The 21,976-nt window shown below is 42.1% G+C and overlaps 3 protein-coding genes across 4 annotated transcripts; 2 read left to right on the top strand and 1 right to left on the bottom strand.

Moving 5' to 3' along the window:
* Positions 1-845: 845 nt before the first annotated feature.
* Positions 846-6,902, top strand: si:ch211-22d5.2 (serine/threonine-protein kinase NIM1). 2 transcript variants are annotated; one of them, XM_034296837.1, is made up of 4 exons: positions 846-1,357; positions 1,710-2,011; positions 5,094-5,362; positions 5,891-6,902. In XM_034296837.1, exons 2-4 carry the CDS (start codon positions 1,741-1,743, stop codon positions 6,641-6,643), a joined length of 1,293 nt encoding a protein of 430 aa, XP_034152728.1. In that variant the 5' UTR covers positions 846-1,357; positions 1,710-1,740; the 3' UTR covers positions 6,644-6,902. The 2 variants fall into 2 exon arrangements, with proteins under 2 accessions (XP_034152728.1, XP_034152729.1); XM_034296838.1 differs by lacking the exon at positions 846-1,357 and adding an exon at positions 2,663-2,874 and having other exon boundaries at positions 1,925-2,011.
* A 5,515-nt stretch (positions 6,903-12,417) lies between these two features.
* On the bottom strand, positions 12,418-16,248 carry gadd45gb.1 (growth arrest and DNA-damage-inducible, gamma b, tandem duplicate 1). The gene is made up of 4 exons (XM_010877900.3): positions 16,080-16,248; positions 13,730-14,111; positions 13,416-13,623; positions 12,418-13,297 (listed from the first exon to the last, which is right to left on the bottom strand). The coding sequence occupies exons 2-4, from the start codon at positions 13,861-13,863 to the stop codon at positions 13,184-13,186; spliced, it is 456 nt and encodes a 151-aa protein (XP_010876202.1). The 5' UTR covers positions 13,864-14,111; positions 16,080-16,248; the 3' UTR covers positions 12,418-13,183.
* Positions 16,249-16,646: 398 nt separating this feature from the next.
* On the top strand, positions 16,647-18,183 carry LOC105015059 (growth arrest and DNA damage-inducible protein GADD45 gamma-like). The gene is made up of 3 exons (XM_034297102.1): positions 16,647-16,968; positions 17,106-17,313; positions 17,432-18,183. Exons 1-3 carry the CDS (start codon positions 16,859-16,861, stop codon positions 17,543-17,545), a joined length of 432 nt encoding a protein of 143 aa, XP_034152993.1. The 5' UTR covers positions 16,647-16,858; the 3' UTR covers positions 17,546-18,183.
* Positions 18,184-21,976: the final 3,793 nt, after the last annotated feature.

The following is a 21,976-nucleotide window of genomic DNA, read 5'->3' as shown; positions in this document are numbered from 1 at the left end:
GTTTAACACAGGTCCTCACATGTAAACACTGCCTGTGTCTACTCAAGCTGTAAATCCAATTAGCATTGATACATGTCTGACCACTCCACACTTGCCCAGAGAGAGGAAACTTAACTGTACCTATTCAAGTTACCTGGAAGACTTTTTTTTACTTTTTAAGCAACTGTTGTAAAGCACCTTTTCTGTTTTGTAACAGTGTGGGTGTACTCTAAACAGAATTGTCCGGGCATAAAATATTCATGCAAGCAGACAGCTGATTGGCCAGCTCATCCTTCTCGAGACCACTAATTGGCTAGCTTATCTTCGTCTGCGATATTGCATAATATTGCATGCCTACCTTTTTAAATGGCCTATAAGAGATACAAGGATTGAATGGAGCCTAAGATGTAGTGTTGCCTTCGTGTGCCTCTAATGACCTATTTCCTTTGGATCTTAAACATTACTCTGAGAGTGGCATAGCATGTTGGCAGGTATGCAATTTGTAGGTAGAAGTTAAGTTGAAACTAGTTCACAAATAAAATATAGCAGCAGAAACACATTGTATTTCTCTCACTGTCATGCACAGGGACAGGACACCTGATAACCAGCAGCTGCTTGTTGTTGTCAGACTTACTGTAATCTCTTTATCTGTTGAGCGCTGTGTCTGTGAAGGTAGTAGGCTGAAGTAATCTCTTTCTGGGAACACCAAAACAGTGTTCTGTAATTTCTGATCCTCGCCAACCCTCATGACAATCAATAGGTCAGACTTGTGTGATACAAGAACACCTTTGGTGCCAAATGACGATGTTGTCTAAACTACAGGGCCAAAATGTCCTTTTATGAATGTCCTTTCACCGTCCTAAGATCCTATTGTGTTGCACAGCACAAAGCTGCACGTGCTAGGATCTCATCTTCCCCTAATTTGCATGCTTTATAGCCCTTCACATTAGCAACTTGAGGGCATTAGGATACATCTAAATAAAGCTTGGGCATTAAAGTGCATGACACCGTATTGATCCTTAATCTGCAAGGAGAGGGGGAGGAAGGAGACAATCAGAAACGGTTGAGGCAAGCACTCTGCTCTCAGTTCCTTTTACTTTGACTTTGCAGCGTCCATACATAGGCTGTCGCTGACCAGGGCCATGAGCAGAAGTAGAGAGAATAGCTACAGATCTATTGTAAGACTGTCATTGGAAGTCTGAGCGTACATGCTAAATGGAGTTGTGTATTTCAGACTTGAATAGACCTATAGAAGGAAGGGGGGTTTTTCATCGCAAGGATTTTATTTTTTTTTTGCAAGAATTCTTAAGCTGCTGTGTGTGGGTCCAAAGATGCTGAGAGAAATGCTTATTTCTGAGGGATCAAATCAAACTTGAAGGTGAGATATGATGTTATCATCAATAGCTGGTATTATCATGTAAAGCATTGTAAAACAGTGACCTTTTTATTTATATTTTATTCATATGATCCTTTTTTAAATAGTGGGCTTAAAAATCTAATGTTGAACTTTTAAAAAAGTATTAAAAAGTTTTATTGGTACAATCCTTTAGAGTTAAGGAAACTTTTTAATTGTTCTCTGGAAATCTTTGTAAATGAGATTGGTCTCAATAGGCAATCTAATGTTGATGCATTGTTAAACTATTGTAACATTACAGTCAGTGAATTCAGTTCATACAATCACAAAATTATTGGCCAGTGGGATGACCCCATATTTTACTTCCTGTCCATAGTTCATTAACTGTACAGCCCTGAGCAGCAGAAATGATGCCAGGGGGCCAGTATCAAAAATCCTTCAGGATGCCTCGCCACAGCCTCTATAGCCTGTCAGTCAGCCTGGATGGTCAACAGGACGAAGAGGGCAATCCTAAACAACGTAGCCCCCTGGAGCGGCTCACAACTGAAATGTGTCAAGATGAGCAGACCATCAAGGAACTGGTGGTGGGACGCAGGGTTGGCTTTTACAAGGTCCGTGGTGAGATCGGCTCTGGAACATTTTCCCGTGTCAAAATGGCCTTTCATTCCCTCACCAAAGGTAAGGGTCACACTGCTGACCATATAGAATTTAATCGTCGACTTATCATTGCAACTGGATATAATCATCATTCATGTAATGATGACGACAGCATAGCAATTCATTTTTAAGACTGAAACCACCATAGTCAAGCACACTGAAAATGAACTGAGGACGTCTGACGGCATCCTAGATTGTCGCATATGTGTGGCCTCTGAACTCGTACAAGTCTAGTACTAGAGGCAAAAAGGCATTGACAGAGGCCTTTGATATCCCAACACATTCTGTTCCTATCACGGACGATCCATGTGTGAAGACTATAACATTGGCTCTTCTAACCGTTGCCCTTGAAAATCTGTGTGCGGCAAACTGCAGAAAAACAACCAAAGGCTTACTGCTGAAACCAAGGACTTTACTATTTTAGTATGATTGGCATACCTGTAGCATTGGGCAATGATGCCATTCCATGACTTTCCTGGCCAATCTCTTTGTTGAGAATAGGAATGTATGTGCTTACGTCACCCCCATGTTTTGTGCGTGGGCACACGATCCTGACTGCCATGAGTCCAGCTCTTTCATTACATGCTTCAGTGATCACTAAACAAATATGTTGGTTCTCTAATGAACACAATCTTGTGCAGTGTTGAGTTTATGTGGTCATTCTGTCCTCAGATTATTTGTGGAATTGCCTAGACAATGTGCAAAAGGTGACTCTCCTCTGTCCCGCTTCGCAACCAGCAGAGGATCTTCCACTTGCTTCACTACACAAAGGAATTCTTGAAAAGGCTCACTCCTGATGGGTGCTTGCCTTCTTCGGACCGAGGGCACTTTGGGCCACTTGGATCACAAAGCGTCTCAACTAACGAAACCAACCAAATGTAGAGGTGGATGGTCCTTACCCATTGCAATGATATGTTTGATTATATTTTTACAAGAATAACATTTGAAGAATGTCTCCCATGTCAGGTGTAGGTGTAGATATGTGGGCCAATTGTCTATCTGCCTGCTTTGCCAGAGCAAGGTTGTAGTAATTCTGGTATCAAACGGAATTCCTTTCCAGCAAAAAAACACTGTTACTGATAGGAATCATCACAATTAAACTAATAGGAGAGATCCACTTCTCTGATTACTCCAAAACCAAATATAAGTGACAAGAAACCAAAGAATTAGTGAAACCAGGACTGATTTAGGGGACTTTGGAATTTGTACAATCAATGAAATACCAATTTTAGTGCACAAAGGACTATATACTCGCTGGAATGCAAGATAAGTGAAATAACTGTTATCTTAGTTTTGAAGATTTGCTGTATCATGCATCAAATTTGGATAGGTTACATTTGGATAGGTTTGCTGTACAACCATAAAGAAACAACATAAACATAATGTCTGAAAATAATAATGTTAATATGTTATGTAAAATGACAAAAATGTAGGCTTATGGCATAATAATGAATCTACACAATTGTAAAAAAAAATCCTTGTGACATGCTTGATAACGGCACTGATACTTATTGTTTTATTTCTTTTTGTTTTTACACACTGGAAAACATTGATCAAAACATGAAATCAATCAACTTGCTGCCTGTTGCTGGCGACTTGGCGGACAATCATTGGCAGATCTTTCAAATGAACTCATGACTAGATGGCTTGCCTATGGCTGATGGTGGACCACTGGATAGTGACCACTGCTCCAGATATAAAAGCAGCCTGCCACAGTCGGGTTGCTGACATGGTGGGAAATATCTTGAATGTAATGTTAAGGGCTTTTTCGGCAGCAGTCATAAGTCCGTCACTGGTGGTTGATAACGCTGGGCATAGGGAATGTGGAAAATAGCAAGCGGACTGTCATTTTGTCAAATGTGTAATCATGGTTAGCTACACTAATCATCTGGCTGATGTTTCGCGTTGTGCATCAGCTTCTGAAACTGTTATTAGAAATACTACAGCAACGTGTCACTCCCAGACAATGCTGAGATAACACCCTAAAGCTAACCAGCAAGTCAACCTGTTAATATTTGTACTTGAATATTAACAGAATGAAGGATTATTAGCTGTACATTTTATGTGTTTGAGCAATGATTGATTGCTTGAAGGGGCCACAGTACTTGTCTGTCAATATTGACAGCTGATCAGGAGATGCCACTGAGTGCCTCTTGTTAATTAACCAACATGTATTCACCTCCTCTTTGCCTTTATTTATATGGCTTTGACCAACTTAGTGATTTCTGTGAGCTGACCAATCACAAGTATCCTACTGGAATATCTTCCATTTGTTGATCAATTAAAGTTCATTTTTTGACAGCAAATGTTAATGGCTTATAGCTGACAGTAGCTGTGATCGGTTTCCCCTAGCTCTCTCGCAATGGCCAGGAGTATACTTAGTTTTTTATTCATAATGGTAATACTGTGGTAATAAATTATAATAATAGTGTAGATTTATTTGCTGTCAAAAATCTGACATTTTATTGCATCAAGAAACGTGGCCAATTATCATGTACACAAAAAAACGATCTGACTACTTTTTTGACGTCAACTATGATTTCTATGTATATTAAAATAAATTGTAAATAAATTGCATTGATTTGATGGAACATATGTTTTATAGCAACAACTAACTTATTTACTAACCAGAACGTCCTTCATAAAAACTTCTACTCAAGGCGATGCTAATATGGCTTTCTGGATTCACCCGTATCCTAAGGAGGAAGCATTATCTTATCCAATCACATGTCACACAATGTTTCTGGAAGCAAATTAAAGGTCATTTTGACCCTAAGTCATTGTCATTCCATGTCTCACAAGCAAGAAATCCCAAATTTGAATATGTTATACCTTCTCTGCCTAATAGTTGCTTTAAAAGGTGTGCCTAATACACCAACCGTGTATCCTGTTTGTAGATTAATCTGTCAACCACTCTCAGCAGACATTATTAGGGCAAGGTGGGAGGAGGAGCTTTGTTCATATCTTCGATGTTTATATTGTCCATATTTTGTTATTCCATTAACTCATATTTTTTCACTTATTTAAGTTAAATAACATTTTAAATACAATTGAAGTGAGGATAGCATTTATCCAACATCTGTCTCACACCTTTTAACCTCAGATAAGGTTGCAATCAAGGTGCTGGATAAGACGCGGCTAAATGTTCAGACCCAGAAACTGCTCTCCAGGGAGATATCCTGTATGGAGGCCCTGCAGCATGCCAACATCGTGCGTCTGTATGAGGTGGTGGAGTCACACAGCCGCCTCTACCTGGTGCTGGAATACGCAGGGGGAGGAGATCTTCACACACACATCTGCTCAGAGGGAAGGCTGTCAGAACCCGTGGCCAAGATCACCTTTGCTCAAATCCTGTCCGCCATCAAACACATGGTCAGTATGATTCAGTTCAATACACATATGTCATCAGCAACATGCTTCTTGGTATTATTTTAGAACTTCTTACCAGGCGAAACCTGTAGAGACCAGAGTCTCATTGGAGAGGGTCCCTGAGCACAATAATAGAATAAATAAAGTTGAATCAATGTGGTAACTTATTGCCATGATAAAGTTTGTGTATACAATACTACCAACATTAACATAATGTAATATTGTAATGTAATAATATATGCAATCATCATAGGCAATGAGCAAGGTACACATTACTGATCCCCCCCACAAAGGAAACAACCAAACCGGTGAAGGCAGGGGTGTAGCTTAACAATGCTAATAAACAACAACAAAAAATGTTTTAAACAATCTCAACACCCCCAATAAATATCAACATTTGGGCACCAAGAACCGGGGATTCAAGATGCTAAAATTTCTGCTATTCCAGAGGCAATTCCAAACATGATAAATCTATTTATTTTGTCAATATTAATAGTCAAATTATGCCATGTTAAATGTTTGTGTTTGCAGCATGCCAAAAACATCATCCACCGGGACCTGAAGGCGGAGAACGTACTATATGCCTGTAATGGCTGTGTGAAAGTGGCTGACTTTGGTTTCAGCACCATGGTCACCAACAGCAGTGACACCCTGGATACCTTCTGCGGCTCTCCCTCCTATGCTGCGCCTGAACTCTTCAGGGATGAGTGCTACCTGGGGCCACCAGTGGACGTGTGGGCCATGGGCGTCCTTCTCTTCTTCATGGTGACCGGCACCATGCCCTTCCGAGCTGACACCATGGGCAAACTGAGGCGTGCCGTTATAGAGGGGGTCTTTACCCTCCCACCTTGGGTGCCAGGCCCTTGCCAGCGTCTGATCCGTGGCGTTCTGAAGCCTGTACCTGCAGAACGCTATGCGGTAGACCAGATGGTGGGTTGTGACTGGCTGCTCCCTGTAGATTACCCGTGGACGGTGTCACCGGTCCCCCTCAACCCTCTCCGCTTAGCAGATGCAGAGCCTGGGGAGCTGAGCGATGAGGAGGAGGAGATCAAGGCCTTGCTGCAGGAGCTGGGCGTCACCATGGAACATATACGCAACAACCAAGGCAAGGGCATCCGCAGCCCTATCAGCGGACTTTACAGCATCCTCTTGCACCGTGCCCAGAAGGGGCGGGGCGCTGAGACTGTACCTGTGGTCAGGGGTTTGGTCCGGGACCATAAGAGGGAGGGGCTCCGTGCCTACAAAGGTTTGATACACTCCTCCAAGTTGTGTGCTCTTCAGTAAGTAACAAGCCTGGATGTGTCCTTATGTAGACCTGTTTTAATCTATTGCACATTTCCTTGTCCTACAAATGTGGTAATGCACAAATAATAGGAACGGGCTTTCTTTTGTTTTTTCTTTTCTATTATTTACCACTGGCTACCTTATGCCTTTGTATGTCTTAAGTTGATATTGCACTGTTGAGGAAGAGCTCAGAAGTAACAATTTCACTGTATATATAAATACACTGAACAAAATTATAAATGCAGCACTTTTGTTTTTGCCCCCATTTATCATGAGCTGAACTCTATGTACACAAAAGGCCTATTTCTCTCAAATATTGTTCACAAATCTGTCTAAAATTTGTGTTAGTGAGCACTTCTCCTTTGCCAAGATAATTCATCCACCTCACAGGTGTGGCATATCAAGATACTGATCAGACAGCATGATTATTGCACAGGTGACTTAGGCTGGCTACAATAAAATGCCACTCTAAAATGTGCAGTTTCACTGGCCGGGGGGTCTGAAAACCAGTCAGTGTCTGGTGTGACCACCTTTTGCCTTATGCAATGCAACACATCTCCTTCACATAGAGTTGATCAGGTTGTTGATTGTGGCCTGTGGAATGTTGGTCCACTCCTCTTCAATGGCTGTGTAAAGTTGCTGAATATTGGCAGGACCTGGAACACGCTGTCGTATACGCCGATCCAGAGCATCCCAAACATGCTCAATGGGTGACATGTCCGATGAGTATGCTGGCCATGTAAGAACTGGCATGTTTTCACCTTCCAGGAATTGTGTACAGATCCTTGCAACATGGGGCAGTGCATTATCATGCTGCAACATGAGGTGATGGTCGTGGATGAATGACACAACAATGGGCCTCAGGATCTCATCATGGTGTCTCTATGCATTAAAAATGCCATCAATAAAATGCACCTGTGTTTGCTGTCCATAACACACGCCTGCCCATACCATAACCCCACCGCCACCATGGGCAACTCGATCCACAACATTGACATCAGCAAACCGCTCACCCACACGACCCCATACACCCTGTCTGCCATCTGCCCTGTATAGTGAAAACCGGGATTCATCCGTGAAGAGAACACCTCTCCAAAGTGCCAGACGGCATCGAATGTGAGTATTGGCCCACTCAAGTCGGTTATGACAACGAACTGCAGTTTGGGGTTGAGACCCTGATGAGGACGACGAGTACGCAGATGAGCTTCCCTGAGATGGTTTCTGACAGTTTGTGCAGTAATTCTTTGGTTATGCAAATCGATTGTTGCAGCAGCTGTCCGGGTAGCTGGTCTCAGACGATCTTGGAGGTGAAGATGCTGGATGTGGAGGTCCTGGGCTGGTGTGGTTACACGTGGTCTGTGGTTGTGAGGCTGGTTGGATGTACTGCCAAATTCTCTGAAACACCTTTGGAGACGGCTTATGGTAGAGAAATGAACATTAAATTCACGGGCAACAGCTCTGGTGGACATTCCTGCAGCCAGCATACCAATTGCACGCTCCCTCAAAACCTGCGACATCTGTGGCATTGTGCTGTGTGAGGCTGGTCTTTTATTGTGGCCAGCTTATGGCACACCTGTGCAATAATCATGCTGTCTAATCAGCATCTTGATATGCCACACCTGTGAGGTGGATGGATTATCTCGGCAAAGGAAAAGTGCTCACTAACACAGATTTAGACAGATTTGTGAACAATATTTGAGAGAAATAGGCCTTTTGTGTACATAGAGAAAGTTTTAGATCTTTGAGTTCAGCTCAAGATAAAGGGGGGCAAAAACAAAAGTGTTGCCTTTATAATTTTGTTCAGTGAATATATATTTAGGGAAACAATACGTTTCACCAATTCACAATATGTTATATTATAGTGGTCAAACATTTAATGTTTGGTCCCATATTCCTCACACCCAGTAACAAATAATAACAAATGCATTTTAAGTAGATTTTAATAGTTTTTCAGAATATTTTGCTCACGATGTAAATGAATATTTATGCAATTTAGTAGATGCTCATATTGAGAGCAATGGGGGTTTAGTGCCTTGCTCAAGGCCACAACAGCTGATGTTGCACCTTGGGTCTTCAAACCACAAACCCAAAATGAATGGCAAATTGCATTTTGGAGTCACTTTGGAGTAAATGTTTCTGAACTCCTTCATTAATTTGGAAGAAAACATTATTATGGATGATTCTGAAAGTTACAAAAGCTTGAAGATCAAACCTACAAGACATGCTAACCGCACTCCATTGACAATAATTCAGAAATCTCACACATACTTTTTGTTCCCTGGACAGGGGGGCGATGGCGTAGGTTGTTTATTGTGTTGTTTATTGGGGGGTCTGGGTCAATGGATCCCAAGATTTTCACTCTTTTCCAGGGGGTCACATTGACCTGTCTGTAATATCGGGGGGGTCAGGATCCCCCCCGTCCACCCCTAATTCTACACCCTGCTGGGGGGGTCTATGTACAACATCTGCTGTAATTTATAAAAGGTTCAGTAGATGTGAATGAAATTACCTTCAAATTAAAGGTATGAGTTTGCACTTGAAATCCAGTGTGATCGTTCAGAGCCAAACAACTACAAAAATTTGTCAATGTCCAAAGAATTCTAATCTTACTGTATCAACACACCAAATGATATACAAGGTCCTCTATAATTATTGGGACAGTGAAGTGATGTTTTGTTTTTTTGGCTCTATATTTGAGAGCTTGTTTGCTGTGTAGTTAGGCACACAGTTGTATTGGATCATAAAGTATATATACTGTAAACCATAACTTGAAAAGATATCTGTGCCCTTGGAATTTACATAATAGGCTACTTTTGCAGCAATTAACCAAACTTTTCATTTAGATGTTGATTAGTCTCTCAATACGCCCTGTGGGAATTAAAGCCTACTCCTTAGTGCAAAACTGATTTACCTTATTGATTTTTTGACGCCATGGTCCTCAATCGGAAAAGGGTGGCTTGCCCACTTCAGGTTGGTGGAGAGTGCCTGCCTCAAGTGGAGGAGTTTAAGTATCTAGGGGTCTTGTTCACTAGTGAGGGAAGGATGGAACGGGAGATTGACAGACGGGTCGGTGCAGCTTCTGCAGTAATGCGGTCGATGTATCGGTCTGTCGTGGTGAAGAAAGAGCTGAGCCGCAAGGCGAAGCTCTCGATTTACCGGTCAGTCTACGTTCCTACTCTCACCTATGGTCATGAGCTTTGGGTCATGACCGAAAGGACAAGATCCCGGATACAGGCGGCCGAAATTAGCTTTCTCCGCAGGGTGGCTGGGCGATCTCTTAGAGATAGGGAGAGAAGCTCAGTCACCTGGGAGGAGCTCAGAGTAGAGCCGCTGCTCCTCCACATCGAGAGGGGTCAGCTGAGGTGGCTTGGGAATCTGTTTCGTATGCCTCCGGAACGCCTTCCTGGGAAGGTGTTCCGGGCCCGTCCCACCGGGAGGAGACCCCGGGGAAGACCTAGGACACGCTGGAGGGACTATGTCTCCTGGCTGGCCTGGGAACGCCTCGGTGTCCCCCCGGAAGAGCTGGAGGAAGTGTCTAGGGAGAGGGAAGTCTGGGCATCTCTGCTTAGACTGCTGCCCCCGCGACCCGGCCCCGGATAAGCGGAAGATGATGAGTTTTTGAGGATGTAATACTTTTTAAAGGGGTCAAACCATTTAACTCAAAAACCTTGAAATTCCAAGTTCCTCAATTATTCAGAAGGTTGACTTGCTTGGTTGTTTTGGATCATTCAGTGATGGCATTGCATCCACTGTTTTAAGGGTCCTGATGCAGCCAAACTTCCTCAATCCATGGCACTATCACCATCATGCTTGACCGTAGGTATGACATTCTTACTGTGGAATTTCATAACATAACAGAACCCATGTCGGCCAAAACATTCCACTTTTGATTCATCTATCCATAGACCATTGTTCCAAAACTCTTGAGGAACAACTAGTTGCTTTTTGGCAAACCTGAGACAATCATTCATTCATATGCTGCTCTGTGAGTTTACACCTTACTCTGGCAATAATACTATTATTGCCAGGTATCTAATCTTGGATTCATGAACATTGACTTAAGCTGTGAAAAGAGAGACCTGTCCTGTAGATCCCTGGATGTTGTTCCAGTGTTCTTTGTGACTTGCTGTATGGTTTTATTACTTTCTTTTGTAGATATTTTGCTGGGGCTGCCACCCCTGGGGAGATTCCCTACTGTTCCAAATTGTTTCCATTTGGACAATTAAAATAAATGTAAGCTGCCAAAGTCAACAGGACTTACGACAAATCTAGAAAGAAGCTTTGAAGAATTTACCAGTGAAACACTTGAAATAAATACACAACTATCTACCAAAACCAATTGTTTCAGTTTTGCAAAGTGTTAATGTGTTTTCAATGTTCATTGTTTTTTGTATCATATGACCTCAGGTGGTTTAAGACTTTTGCACAATACTGTATATTTGGCAGGGCTGGTCCAAATCAGGTCTGGTAGGTAACCAGTACTCCAAGTACTCAAACACCTAATCCTATTATTCCTTTCATTGTTTTGAGTTAACCTAATGATTTCATGTTTGAATACTTTGCAAACCAAAGAAGCGCCAAAATTTGATGTAATTTTTTCTTGCAGATTTACATGCACAAACTAGGAAAAGATCTGACCAAATTGTAAAAACTGCAAAAACGCTGGAAAAATCTTACAGGGAGAAGTCACTGTATCTATAAATACTTTATGCTTTATGTAAAGACAAAAAGTGCCTGATGTAATGAGCGCCCATATGTGAATAGTATTCACAATAGACATCAAACATATGAAGAATGTGCTTAAACTCTTTTCTACATTCAAGTAATTTAGCAGTCATTGTGGGACAGAGGTGTTTGGAAACATTTTAATATGTATTTCTAACTGGCTTTCGGTGGGATTTGAACTCACAATTTCGGCGATAAAGCCCTATGAACTGAACTAAACGGTACAATATTTGGCTGTTTGCGAAAATAATCGTCTCTGAAATTAGAATGCTTGTTTGTATTTTTTCATTTGTTTTATTTTTACCCGAGATAATTTTGATTCTGCACCTTCTGCTATTGAAAACGTTAAAGCATGTTTGTATATGAAAATGTTTTCGAAATAAAGTGCTATACAGACTTCATTGACATTCATATATGATTGTTTTGTTATATTGAAGCAGGTGGGTTTCAACCACAAAGCCTGAACTGATGGCTACTATCCACGCTTTTATTTTTTTGACGTTTCACAAGTGTCCTGCTAGAACCCGTGTAAACAGTAACAGCTGGACGAGCACCAGATGATAGCCTACCCCTGTCCAAGACTCAAAATCAGTCAACTCCGGCCCCTCTGGCAACCAAACTACTACCGCCTCCTCCCCTGTCCGACCCCATCTGCGTAAAGCGGCAGATGGCGCGGCGTGGCTATAAGAAGACATTAGCTGGTCAAACAATAGCTTCTCTGTATGGACTGCTGGATGTGACAGAAGAGAGCGCGCAGCTATTGTACAGCTCCACATACACATGCAGATCAGCCGAAGGGGAGGGGGGGCATAGTTTTACCGAGAGGACAATAGTGAGCATAACAGACTTCAGAGCCTGCTATGAAGATTTACGTTTTGTCAACCCAATAACTTTCTCACCTCCTGCCAGCATAGGCTACATAAGCAACCTTTACGGATTAATTCTCCAAACTTAACGAAACTTTACGAAAGTGAAAACGCATGACAAAAATGCATCTGCTTTGTGTTTTATTAGATAATTATTAATTTTTTACAAACACTTCTTAAGCAAACATTAATCTAATACATGTATGTTTTCTTTATAGTGTAAACATTAAGAACATTATAGTTAACAATAAAAAGCTGGACAAAATATTCTAGACACCTTTACAGCATTAAACGTTACCCAAGTTTAAAGTTCTAAAGTGAAACCTTCAGAGAATTATAAGTTATTTTCTAGTTTTCTTTTTTAAAACTAATTAGTTCAACAATCTAAAGTGAAACCTTTAGAGCGTTATAAGTTAATATTTTTTTTTCGAATATTTTCAGTTTTGTTGCCATTATTACATTTCTAAAGTGAAACCTTTAGAGTATTCAGACAATTCTGGAAAGTGGGAAACATTTCGCCGAATGCAATGGTTGTTATTGCTGCTCAGCAAGAAGACATTTTAAAAAAGTCTATTTTTAAGAATGTTTTCTTCTTGGCACCGCTTCTTCTCCTACTGCGCGTGCTTCAACGTGCGACGTTTGCTCTGTGGACCACAGGATGCAGAAATCGCTTCTCCTTTCTCTCCAAACCTCATCCGCACAAAGAATGAGGGCCATTTGTGTCGCTCTCGTGGCATACCCGACTCCATTCACATAAAGAATGGAAGTCATCTTGGCATGGACGGGACAAGAGACGACGAAATCGCTGGGGCCACTCGGGCCGGCCACGCGATGCCTGGATCAGAATCCTCCTCAGGAGTATCCAGGGATGGGAAACAGGGTCATCCTATAAAAGGATGAATATTTCCTTGTAGGTTGAATATGTATAAAATCGTAAAAGAGTTCCAGTTTAGCGCTCAGGGAGGGTGATCTCTGGGACCCAATCGTTCACACTCCGGCTCTCCTCACAGAACAGGTGCATCTTCTCCAGAGCTGGATCTTCCCAAGAACTATCAGCTGGGTTCTGATGTACAAATAATAGGGAGAAAGAGCATAAGTCACACGCACACAATGAGCAGACCAAAAAAAGATGTATTATGGAATGTTTCTATGAAGTCTGTTTTAGTTGTAGTGTAACATACCATGATCAGACAGCAGTGGGCATCTTCAAGCTGGCCAGCCTTGTCACCAACAACCTCGGTTAGGCGCTGCATGTCGCTCACTCTGACGATGCTGATGTTGTTGTCAAAACAGAATGACTGGATCAGGGTGAAGTGGATCTGGAGAGCAATATCACACTCCCACTCCTCATCCGTGGCCAGGACGCAGAAAGACACACTGTCTGGATCACTGCAAAGAACAAATACAAGCACTATGAGTATATAAACAATGACTTCACAATAAGCCAAACATATACATTTAGTTTAAATAAGCATTGCAATAAACTCATACTTACACATTCATAACTTTAGCAGACTCGTAGACACCAACTGTCAGGCAGTCATTGTTTCTAGCGGAGAGAAGAACTTCTTCTAGGGCTTTGCCGGCACGCTCAGCGGGCTTCTGGATCAGAACTTCCTCAAGAGTCATGATGAAGAATATTCCAAAAGGAACTTCGTAAGTGAAAGAGGAGCAGTGTAGTTAGAGAGCAAATCCGTAAAGACGTTTTTTACAGGCAGTGCAGCTTTTTTATGCTCTTGAACTCGTGGCTACTGTGAATGCGATGGGCTCTGATTGGTTGACCTGAATGATGCATTGGTATGCTAATGTCATTGTCGAACTCTGGCTCGTGGCAGATTGATGGAGGTCATCATGCACGTCTTTCTTCAGTGCTAGCCCTGTAATATACAATCGAAAAGAAAAATAAATAATCTAGTGCATTTAGAAATGTATAGATTTTGTTTAGAGGCCTATTTCTGACTGCTAGTTTGCTTGTGTTTCACATGACACAATGATGTCAATATAGGCTAATCAAAATGTGCTTTGGGAAATGCTCTTGATTATTTATTAATGCGATCTTTAATCCCGATTAAACGAAACATATAACGTTGCATCTGATAAAGATTTCGCAAATTTCACTTTAAGTAAAAGTGTGTCCAATCACAAACTATAATAAACCGATGTCAAAAGTGTGCAGAAGTTGCACAATCCCCCCGTCCTCCCCATTTGGAGAGGGCAGGTGGAGGACGGCCATCTGTAGAGCCTGACCAAAAACGGCCCCTATTGTGCTCACAGAAACTCCTATTATTACCCCCTCCATACAAATGCAAATTAACAGCGCGTGCCAGGACGCTGTGCATGCAGCAGAATCTGCAATCTGCACTGCTGCCCTTTACCGACCACGTGATCACCATCAGCTGTCCAAGCTCGACGCCTTGTATTTATTTACTCATGCCAGGGTTTTCCATATTTAGCAAAGGTGAGAAGCGGACATAAAACATTTCAGGTCAAGAATAATAGCTTATACCATACAGTCTATGTAGGCTTGGTATTTGCAGGGTAAATCTTCAAATCTGGATATTGCAGACTACATTAGCCTAATAATCCTTTAGCCTATAAACTAGGCTATAGCCTAGGCCTACTTTAAAATCAGCAGCAGTTTAGGCCATTTTAGGTTAAAGATGCCTTACAGGCATATTTTAAGTAACTGCATTTGGTCATGGATATAGTCTGGCATACTTGTACTAATCTAGAATATGACTGCTGCATGCGTAATTCCAAAGGGTCGAGATAACAGGTTGGTGGTGATTGATTAAGTTCTATTGTTTTGTGGATAGCAGTGCAGCAGATGGAGGACTGTCGTTGTGATGACATCCCCTTTCGCCCCTGTCGACCCCGACCCCGAGGCGAGCCCCACCTATTGTCAGCGAGTCTTTACATTCAGAGAAGAAGAAGTCTGTTGTCTGAATTTTGATCTAATTTAAATGTGAATAAAGCGAGCGTAGCCTATATGGTCAACACTCGCTATGATTATCTAAATATATCTTTAAAAGAGGCCGGGCACCTGAATCTCAGTCCAGGATTGATACAATTCAAATAGCTATGTTTGAGGTAACAACACAAAAAATTAAAACTTAGGAATTAGGGCAGTTATTTAGGGCAGACAATTCAGTGGAGTTTTCAAGCATGGATCAAAACAATAACGAAACAAATAGGTTTGCATAAAGTGTTAAATCTAAAATGTAACCCATAGCAGCTAAATATCTAGTCTTTTTTTATGTGTGTGTGTGGGGGGGGGGGGGGGGGGGGGCGCACAGCATGGCAACAGGGCAGGCGCGTGCAAGACGATATATACTAGGCATTGTTCTTCAAGAAGAGCATCTGCGGGACGGGGCCACCTCCAGAGTAGCGCATGACAGGTGTCTTCCTCTAGCTATGCCTCAGTTGGTCAAACGAAATACTGCACATAGCTGGAAATGTAGGCAATTTGTGCAGATGTAGATTTGGCAAAGCAGACTACCAATGCCTTCATCTTAATATTCATTCCATTTGCAATTAGCATGCATCGTTTGCAATTAATTTAGGCTAAGATGCAATCGTGTTGGTTCAACTAGCCTAATACTACAATTAGCCTAAATTGCCTATGCTAGATTACTTTTATATCTCGCAACTTTTAACGCTGCAGTCAGAATGTAGGTATTGTGGTTGTACTGTGCAAAAAAGAACTACGAGACTACAATATTGTAATCTCCGAAGTGTTGTGCTTGCACCTTCGCTTTACTCATTTACTATGCAGCTCTCACTATTTCCATTTTTGTTCTTATCTTGGCTACGAGTTATAACAATAACAATCAGCAATCACTGACCAGTGCGCAGTGCAGGTGCTGACTTATCTCTGCTTGTATGGTGCAGCAGAAGCTTTCTTTGTTGACCCCTCACCTTCCCCCACGGGACAGATGGGATCTTGTTGCCATGGAGAGAGATACAGGCATCTCCAGATGCCACGCGCCTGAAGTCAGACCTGGTTTTACAAGGGAAAGCAGCGGCGCGTGCCATAAGGTGACGCAAATTCAAACGAGCAGTTTTATTGGCGTTCACATTCTGAATTATTTGGACGTAAGTATGTGAAACAAAATACTTTCAGTCGATGTCAATTTTAACTTCCACAACGCTTTGTGAAAAAAAGTATATGCTAAAACTACTATATAGGCTATAGTAGGCCTGTGTATGGAGGACTACTCTTATTAACATCAGGAATGGTGCACGTGAAACAGACCATTTGGCCAAAATGTAGCTTGGAAGGCCGATGTGACACTTGGATATGTATAGTTATTATGATACATTTGACAATTAATCTCATCACCCTCTCCGAACCTGTACGAGTGTGAATTAATGAGTCCAGAACTAAGACATTCATAGTTGATATGTTCAATCGAAACTGCCCTGCCCTTTTCCGCCGACATTTACTCTATAGGCACGCGCCTGGTGGGGAGGGGTGGAAGGCTGGCTTATTACTGCATTGTCTCACAGCCAATCAGAGAACGCGCGTGTGCCGGGGTCCTCCCATAAATACGAGCGGTTTCCCTCAAATAAGCGCAAGCACACGTTTGTTGAATACTTATCAACATCTCGAACTGAGCTCTACATGTCAAGGATGGAAGCTATTGGCAAATCTATGAAGGAAGCTCTCAAGTCTGCCCAGTATGAGGGTCGCCTCACGATTGGTGTTTATGAAAGTGCCAAAATAATGAATGAGTAAGTATTTTATCTACTGAGTGTGTGCTGATTTCTCAATTGTTCTTTCAAAAAAAGAATTGTTCTTTTTATATAAATTTTGTCACATATCATTAACCATGATAACATTGATTAATGAGTTTTATTTTTACCAACAGTGATCCAGACAGTGTGTCTTTCTGCGTCCTGGCCACGGATGAGGAGTGGGAGTGTGATATTGCTCTCCAGATCCACTTCACCCTGATCCAGTCATTCTGTTTTGACAACAACATCAGCATCGTCAGAGTGAGCGACATGCAGCGCCTAACCGAGGTTGTTGGTGACAAGGCTGGCCAGCTTGAAGATGCCCACTGCTGTCTGATCATGGTATGTTACACTACAACTAAAACAGACTTCATAGAAACATTCCATAATACATCTTTTTTTGGTCTGCTCATTGTGTGCGTGTGACTTATGCTCTTTCTCCCTATTATTTGTACATCAGAACCCAGCTGATAGTTCTTGGGAAGATCCAGCTCTGGAGAAGATGCACCTGTTCTGTGAGGAGAGCCGGAGTGTGAACGATTGGGTCCCAGAGATCACCCTCCCTGAGCGCTAAACTGGAACTCTTTTACGATTTTATACATATTCAACCTACAAGGAAATATTCATCCTTTTATAGGATGACCCTGTTTCCCATCCCTGGATACTCCTGAGGAGGATTCTGATCCAGGCATCGCGTGGCCGGCCCGAGTGGCCCCAGCGATTTCGTCGTCTCTTGTCCCGTCCATGCCAAGATGACTTCCATTTTTTATGTGAATGGAGTCAGGTATGCGACGAGAGCGACACAAATGGCCCTCATTCTTTGTGCGGATGAGGTTTGGAGAGAAAAGAGAAGCGAGTTTTGCATCCTGTGGTCCACAGAGCAAACGTCGCACGTTGAAGCACGCGCAGTAGGAGAAGAAGCGGTGCCAAGAAGAAAACAATCTTAAAATTATTTTTTTGTAAGTCTTCTTGCTGAGCAGCAATAACACCATTGCATTCAGCGATATACTTCCACTTTCCAGAATTGTCTTAATTCTCTAAAGGTTTCACTTTAGATAATTTGAATGTGGAAACAATATAAAAGAAACAAAGATACATGTACTTATAATGCTCTAAAGATTTCACTTTAGACAATGAATATGGAGAAGAAAAATTATAAAAAACTAATGTATTAACTGAAAATACACTGAATTCAGGTATTTAAGATATGAAAAAAAAGGGGACATTTTATTTTAAGTTGTAATTAACAAATATGTTGAACTAATAATAATTTTAAAAACTGAGAAAAAAATATAAGAATTAATAAATTTGTTATATTTTTTATGTTTAACTGTAGTAAATGTACTGTATAAGACAATTTTAAATAAACTTTAACCTAAATTTTGGGTCTGATGTTTTTCAATACTAAACACAAATCGAACTGTGCTTTCCAATCAGTTCCCCAACCAGCATCTTTAACCATCACTCAACAGGTCCCATAGACCTGAGGTATAATGTGCTATCCTATTGCCACATCATGTTCTGCAGTGTCTTATTCATAGACTACACCAGGCCCACTTACACTCTAAGTTTTTAAAGTTTATATTCATGATTCTTAGCGAGTAACTCTGGCAGAAACAGGGACACTTAAGGTTGAGACGTTTCACACATTTCCACGTGCTACAGAAGCATTTAGCTGTATAGATTCTATCTTGTAGTCGTTTTATGTTTTTGCAGCACCAGTTCAGTTGAAATGATACTCAACAGATCTCTTTAATAAATTGTTCTTAGGGCTAGTAGACTCTCCTCATGGCCCAATCTTACCTGATTACTTAAACTCTGTAGTTTCTACAGACTGATACTGCCCCTATTGCAGTAGCCTGACATCAACATGAGGGGTGTTGAAAAGCAATTCCAACATCTTAGCCATTCAGCGTATTATAGGCAATTACACATTTCCGAAGTGTCACTTTGCCCTTGTGTATTCTGGTTCTGGTTCAATGTGGGAACAGTCAGATGGTTTGATCCTATTTGTCATGTAGACATTGCCAGGGAGATGGTCGGATTCAGACTCACTGCAGAAGGGAAACAAAAATCTATGTGAATGCCATAGTGTTTGACTGAAGCAGGACATTTGGGTAGCCTGGAAACCCCTGGTCTCACAGTAGTAGGAGTTTAGATATAAGAATTGCAGTTTCTATCCACCAATCAAGTGATTGATTAATATACAGATCCGTAAAAAATTAAGAGACCACTGCACCTTTTTATTTCCTTTCCATAAAGGCGAAAAGGAAGGTTTTCATTTTCAACTTTTTTGGAAAGGAAAGAAAAAGGTGCAGTGGTCTCTTAATTTTTTACGGAGCAGTATAATAACGTTTTAGATTTATGGGTAATGTGGTGGCTTAGAGCATCCAACCCGTAACCAGGAAGTTGCTGTATTGAATCCTGAGGTCAAAAGGTAAAATAATATGTAGTTCCACCCATTAAGCAAGGTATCCTAATTGCTCCCAGTTGGTTCATGATGTTGTACCCAGGTGGTGTATATATATTCTGTTGCATAAAGGTAACTGAGAAGTTAGCCATTTGCTTACCAAACATTTAACGCATACGGTGAATACCAATCATTTCTGTTAGTCATTATGTATACAAAAGAATATATGTATCCAACTTAAGACAATGCTTCTTTCATCTTGGCACACGCCATTTGTGCATAGCTGCCATTAATACACAAGCCTTTTCTGCTTTTTGGAAACAAACCACAAAGTCATTCTGGCCCAGCATGCTGCATGTCATTCTAAAGCATTGTGACCGTCTGTAGTAGTCAACAGCTGCCCTAGTCTTCATGCCCCAACTCTGACCCTGCGCCTCTGAATACCCCCGTCCCCCACCTCTCATCTCAGTAGTCCTATCTAACCAAATCTGGAGCCGTGCACTGAGCTGCCAAACTCAGCCCTCAAATCAGGCCCCTAGAATGGTGTGTTTAATTAGTGGGCCAGTGTAGTGTGTGTCAGTGTGCAGCCGGGTCTATTGTCCCCTGTCAGACAGCAAGCTCCTGTAGACCATGAACTCAGCCAAACCCAAAACCTACAACAAATCTGCCCGGCGAATCGGCCCACTAACACTGACTCCATCTGCCGCCCTGCATAATGGCACAGAGGAGAGTGGGACAAACAGAGGAGGAGGAGCAGGAGAAGAGAAAGGAGGAGAGCACGGTGCCTGGCACAAGCCAGCCCCACTTATCCACATTGACAGAGAGATTGAAGCCCAACACCCACGTCGCAGATATAAAAGCATGTGTTCTGCAGCCATATCTGTGTCTATCTCTGCACTCCACAGCTGGTCTGATATGTATACATTACAGTGTCTGTGTGCGGAGAGGGGGGGGAACAGAGAGCGCTTTAATTGTCGTGTCACAATATTTCATTATCTGCCCCCCTCACACCCGACCCTGGTTGCCCCCTGCCGTAACCCGTTTTACAAGTGCCCTGTTCCAGCCACATGGCTCTTCTGAAGTGCCCCCTCCCCTCCAGCAGTGAGTTGAAGACACCCCAGGAGCAGCAGATGGTGCGGAGGGAAGGGATGTGATGGGGGCTGATGGGGCTTCCGTTCTGGGCTGCCCTGTTGCCAAGGCTTCAGTAATTGGAATCCTCCACTGCCTAGCCACATCACAAGGATGTCTCTGATTGGTTCTAATCTGACAGACCAGTCACTCACATTACTAGATTTGCATGATTTAATAGTCAGCAAATTAATACCACATCCGTCATTGCACGTGGTTCTGCATTGCATGTCTTTGCTTTGTGCATTTAAAGCATTGCGACCAAATATAAACATTTCACCGGCTGGCACAGTTCTTCTTGTTTTAAAGAATGCATGTGAAGCTTTCAGGGGAAGTGTGTTGGGGAAGAATCAAGTAAATAATAGGGTTTCTAAAATGTTACCTTAGGAGTCAATGTGTTATTATTGATGGTGGTGGTTGTGATGAAACGGATGTAAGGTGGAAGAGTTTCCCTCTAGTCTGATGGCTATGCTAATGATACTCATTACCATGAACCTGCTGCTGGGGTCAGATGACCAGAGGTCAGGACAGGATGGCACGCACGCATACACACACACACACACAGAGACACACACACACACAGAGACAATACATGCCTCCCCTCATCCTCAGCTGCTCATATGTAAATCCCCAGTAGATGGCTTTATCTGATACCTTCTTTGAACTCATAAATAATCTGATCACTATATGTGTTGTACTTCACAGCAAAGATATGGTAATTTCTCTGATTAGGTAAATAATGAGTCCGGCCTTCTCCTTGACTACATCACAATCATTATAATTTGCAATGCAGTTCTGTCTTTATTAACCTAGTATCATCTTCAAATAAGCTCCTTCCTAGCTGAGTTAAAATTTCCTACAAATTTAAATCAAAATGTCCAACCCCATACATACAAGAATGGCAGCATTAGTTAACTGTGGTTGTATGTGGTTGTAGTTTTTTAAAATCAGCATACGGTTGTGTTAGCAGTGTTTGTGTTAATGCATCTACAATCAGGCCTGGTGTGGTTTACAGCTTTGTCATGTCTGGAGCCATGGGGCCCAGTGCTGACACATGCTGCCAACTGTTGCCGAAACAGGGCTCAGAAACCGGACAACAGACGTATACACGGTTGCATACGCGTATTGACGTATACACAGTTGCATACGCGGTGTTATGCACATTTGGTCGTTTCAGTAGCTTATTAAAGATCCTTTTCACCTGCCATACATGCACACACACACAGACCTGTACAGTCTTAATCGCTGTAAAACCCTACTGTATCTTTTCTGTATTGTGTGTGTGCAGAGTGTTGGCAGGCGGCAGACTGGGTGTGCAGGGGAGGGTATGAAGGCTGCGATTGCCTGCTGTGCTCTGAGTGTTGCCTATGTTAGCAGGGCGAGTCGGGGCCCAGAGGAGCCTGTAAGGGCCCCTTCAAGGGGAGGGCTCAGTCTAGGCCCACATTAGATGGCAAAATGGGGATGCGT

This window comes from Esox lucius, chromosome 14 (assembly GCF_011004845.1).
Source record: "Esox lucius isolate fEsoLuc1 chromosome 14, fEsoLuc1.pri, whole genome shotgun sequence".
NCBI classification, from domain to species: domain Eukaryota; kingdom Metazoa; phylum Chordata; class Actinopteri; order Esociformes; family Esocidae; genus Esox; species Esox lucius.
The sequence above is the reverse complement of the archived record's forward strand: the minus strand, read 5'-3'. Positions and strand labels throughout refer to the sequence as shown.

Coding starts and splice junctions, on each gene's coding strand:
- si:ch211-22d5.2 (XM_034296837.1), top strand. CDS start 1,741: ATGATGCCAGGGGGCCAGTATCAAAAATCCTTCAGGATGCCTCGCCAC. Junction 2,012..5,093: donor CTTTCATTCCCTCACCAAAG/GTAAGGGTCACA, acceptor TTTTAACCTCAG/ATAAGGTTGCAATCAAGGTG. Junction 5,363..5,890: donor TGTCCGCCATCAAACACATG/GTCAGTATGATT, acceptor TTGTGTTTGCAG/CATGCCAAAAACATCATCCA.
- gadd45gb.1 (XM_010877900.3), bottom strand. CDS start 13,863: ATGACTCTTGAGGAAGTTCTGATCCAGAAGCCCGCTGAGCGTGCCGGC. Junction 13,624..13,729: donor TCTGCTAAAGTTATGAATGT/GTAAGTATGAGT, acceptor TGTTCTTTGCAG/TGATCCAGACAGTGTGTCTT. Junction 13,298..13,415: donor CCCACTGCTGTCTGATCATG/GTATGTTACACT, acceptor TTTGTACATCAG/AACCCAGCTGATAGTTCTTG.
- LOC105015059 (XM_034297102.1), top strand. CDS start 16,859: ATGTCAAGGATGGAAGCTATTGGCAAATCTATGAAGGAAGCTCTCAAG. Junction 16,969..17,105: donor AGTGCCAAAATAATGAATGA/GTAAGTATTTTA, acceptor TTTTACCAACAG/TGATCCAGACAGTGTGTCTT. Junction 17,314..17,431: donor CCCACTGCTGTCTGATCATG/GTATGTTACACT, acceptor TTTGTACATCAG/AACCCAGCTGATAGTTCTTG.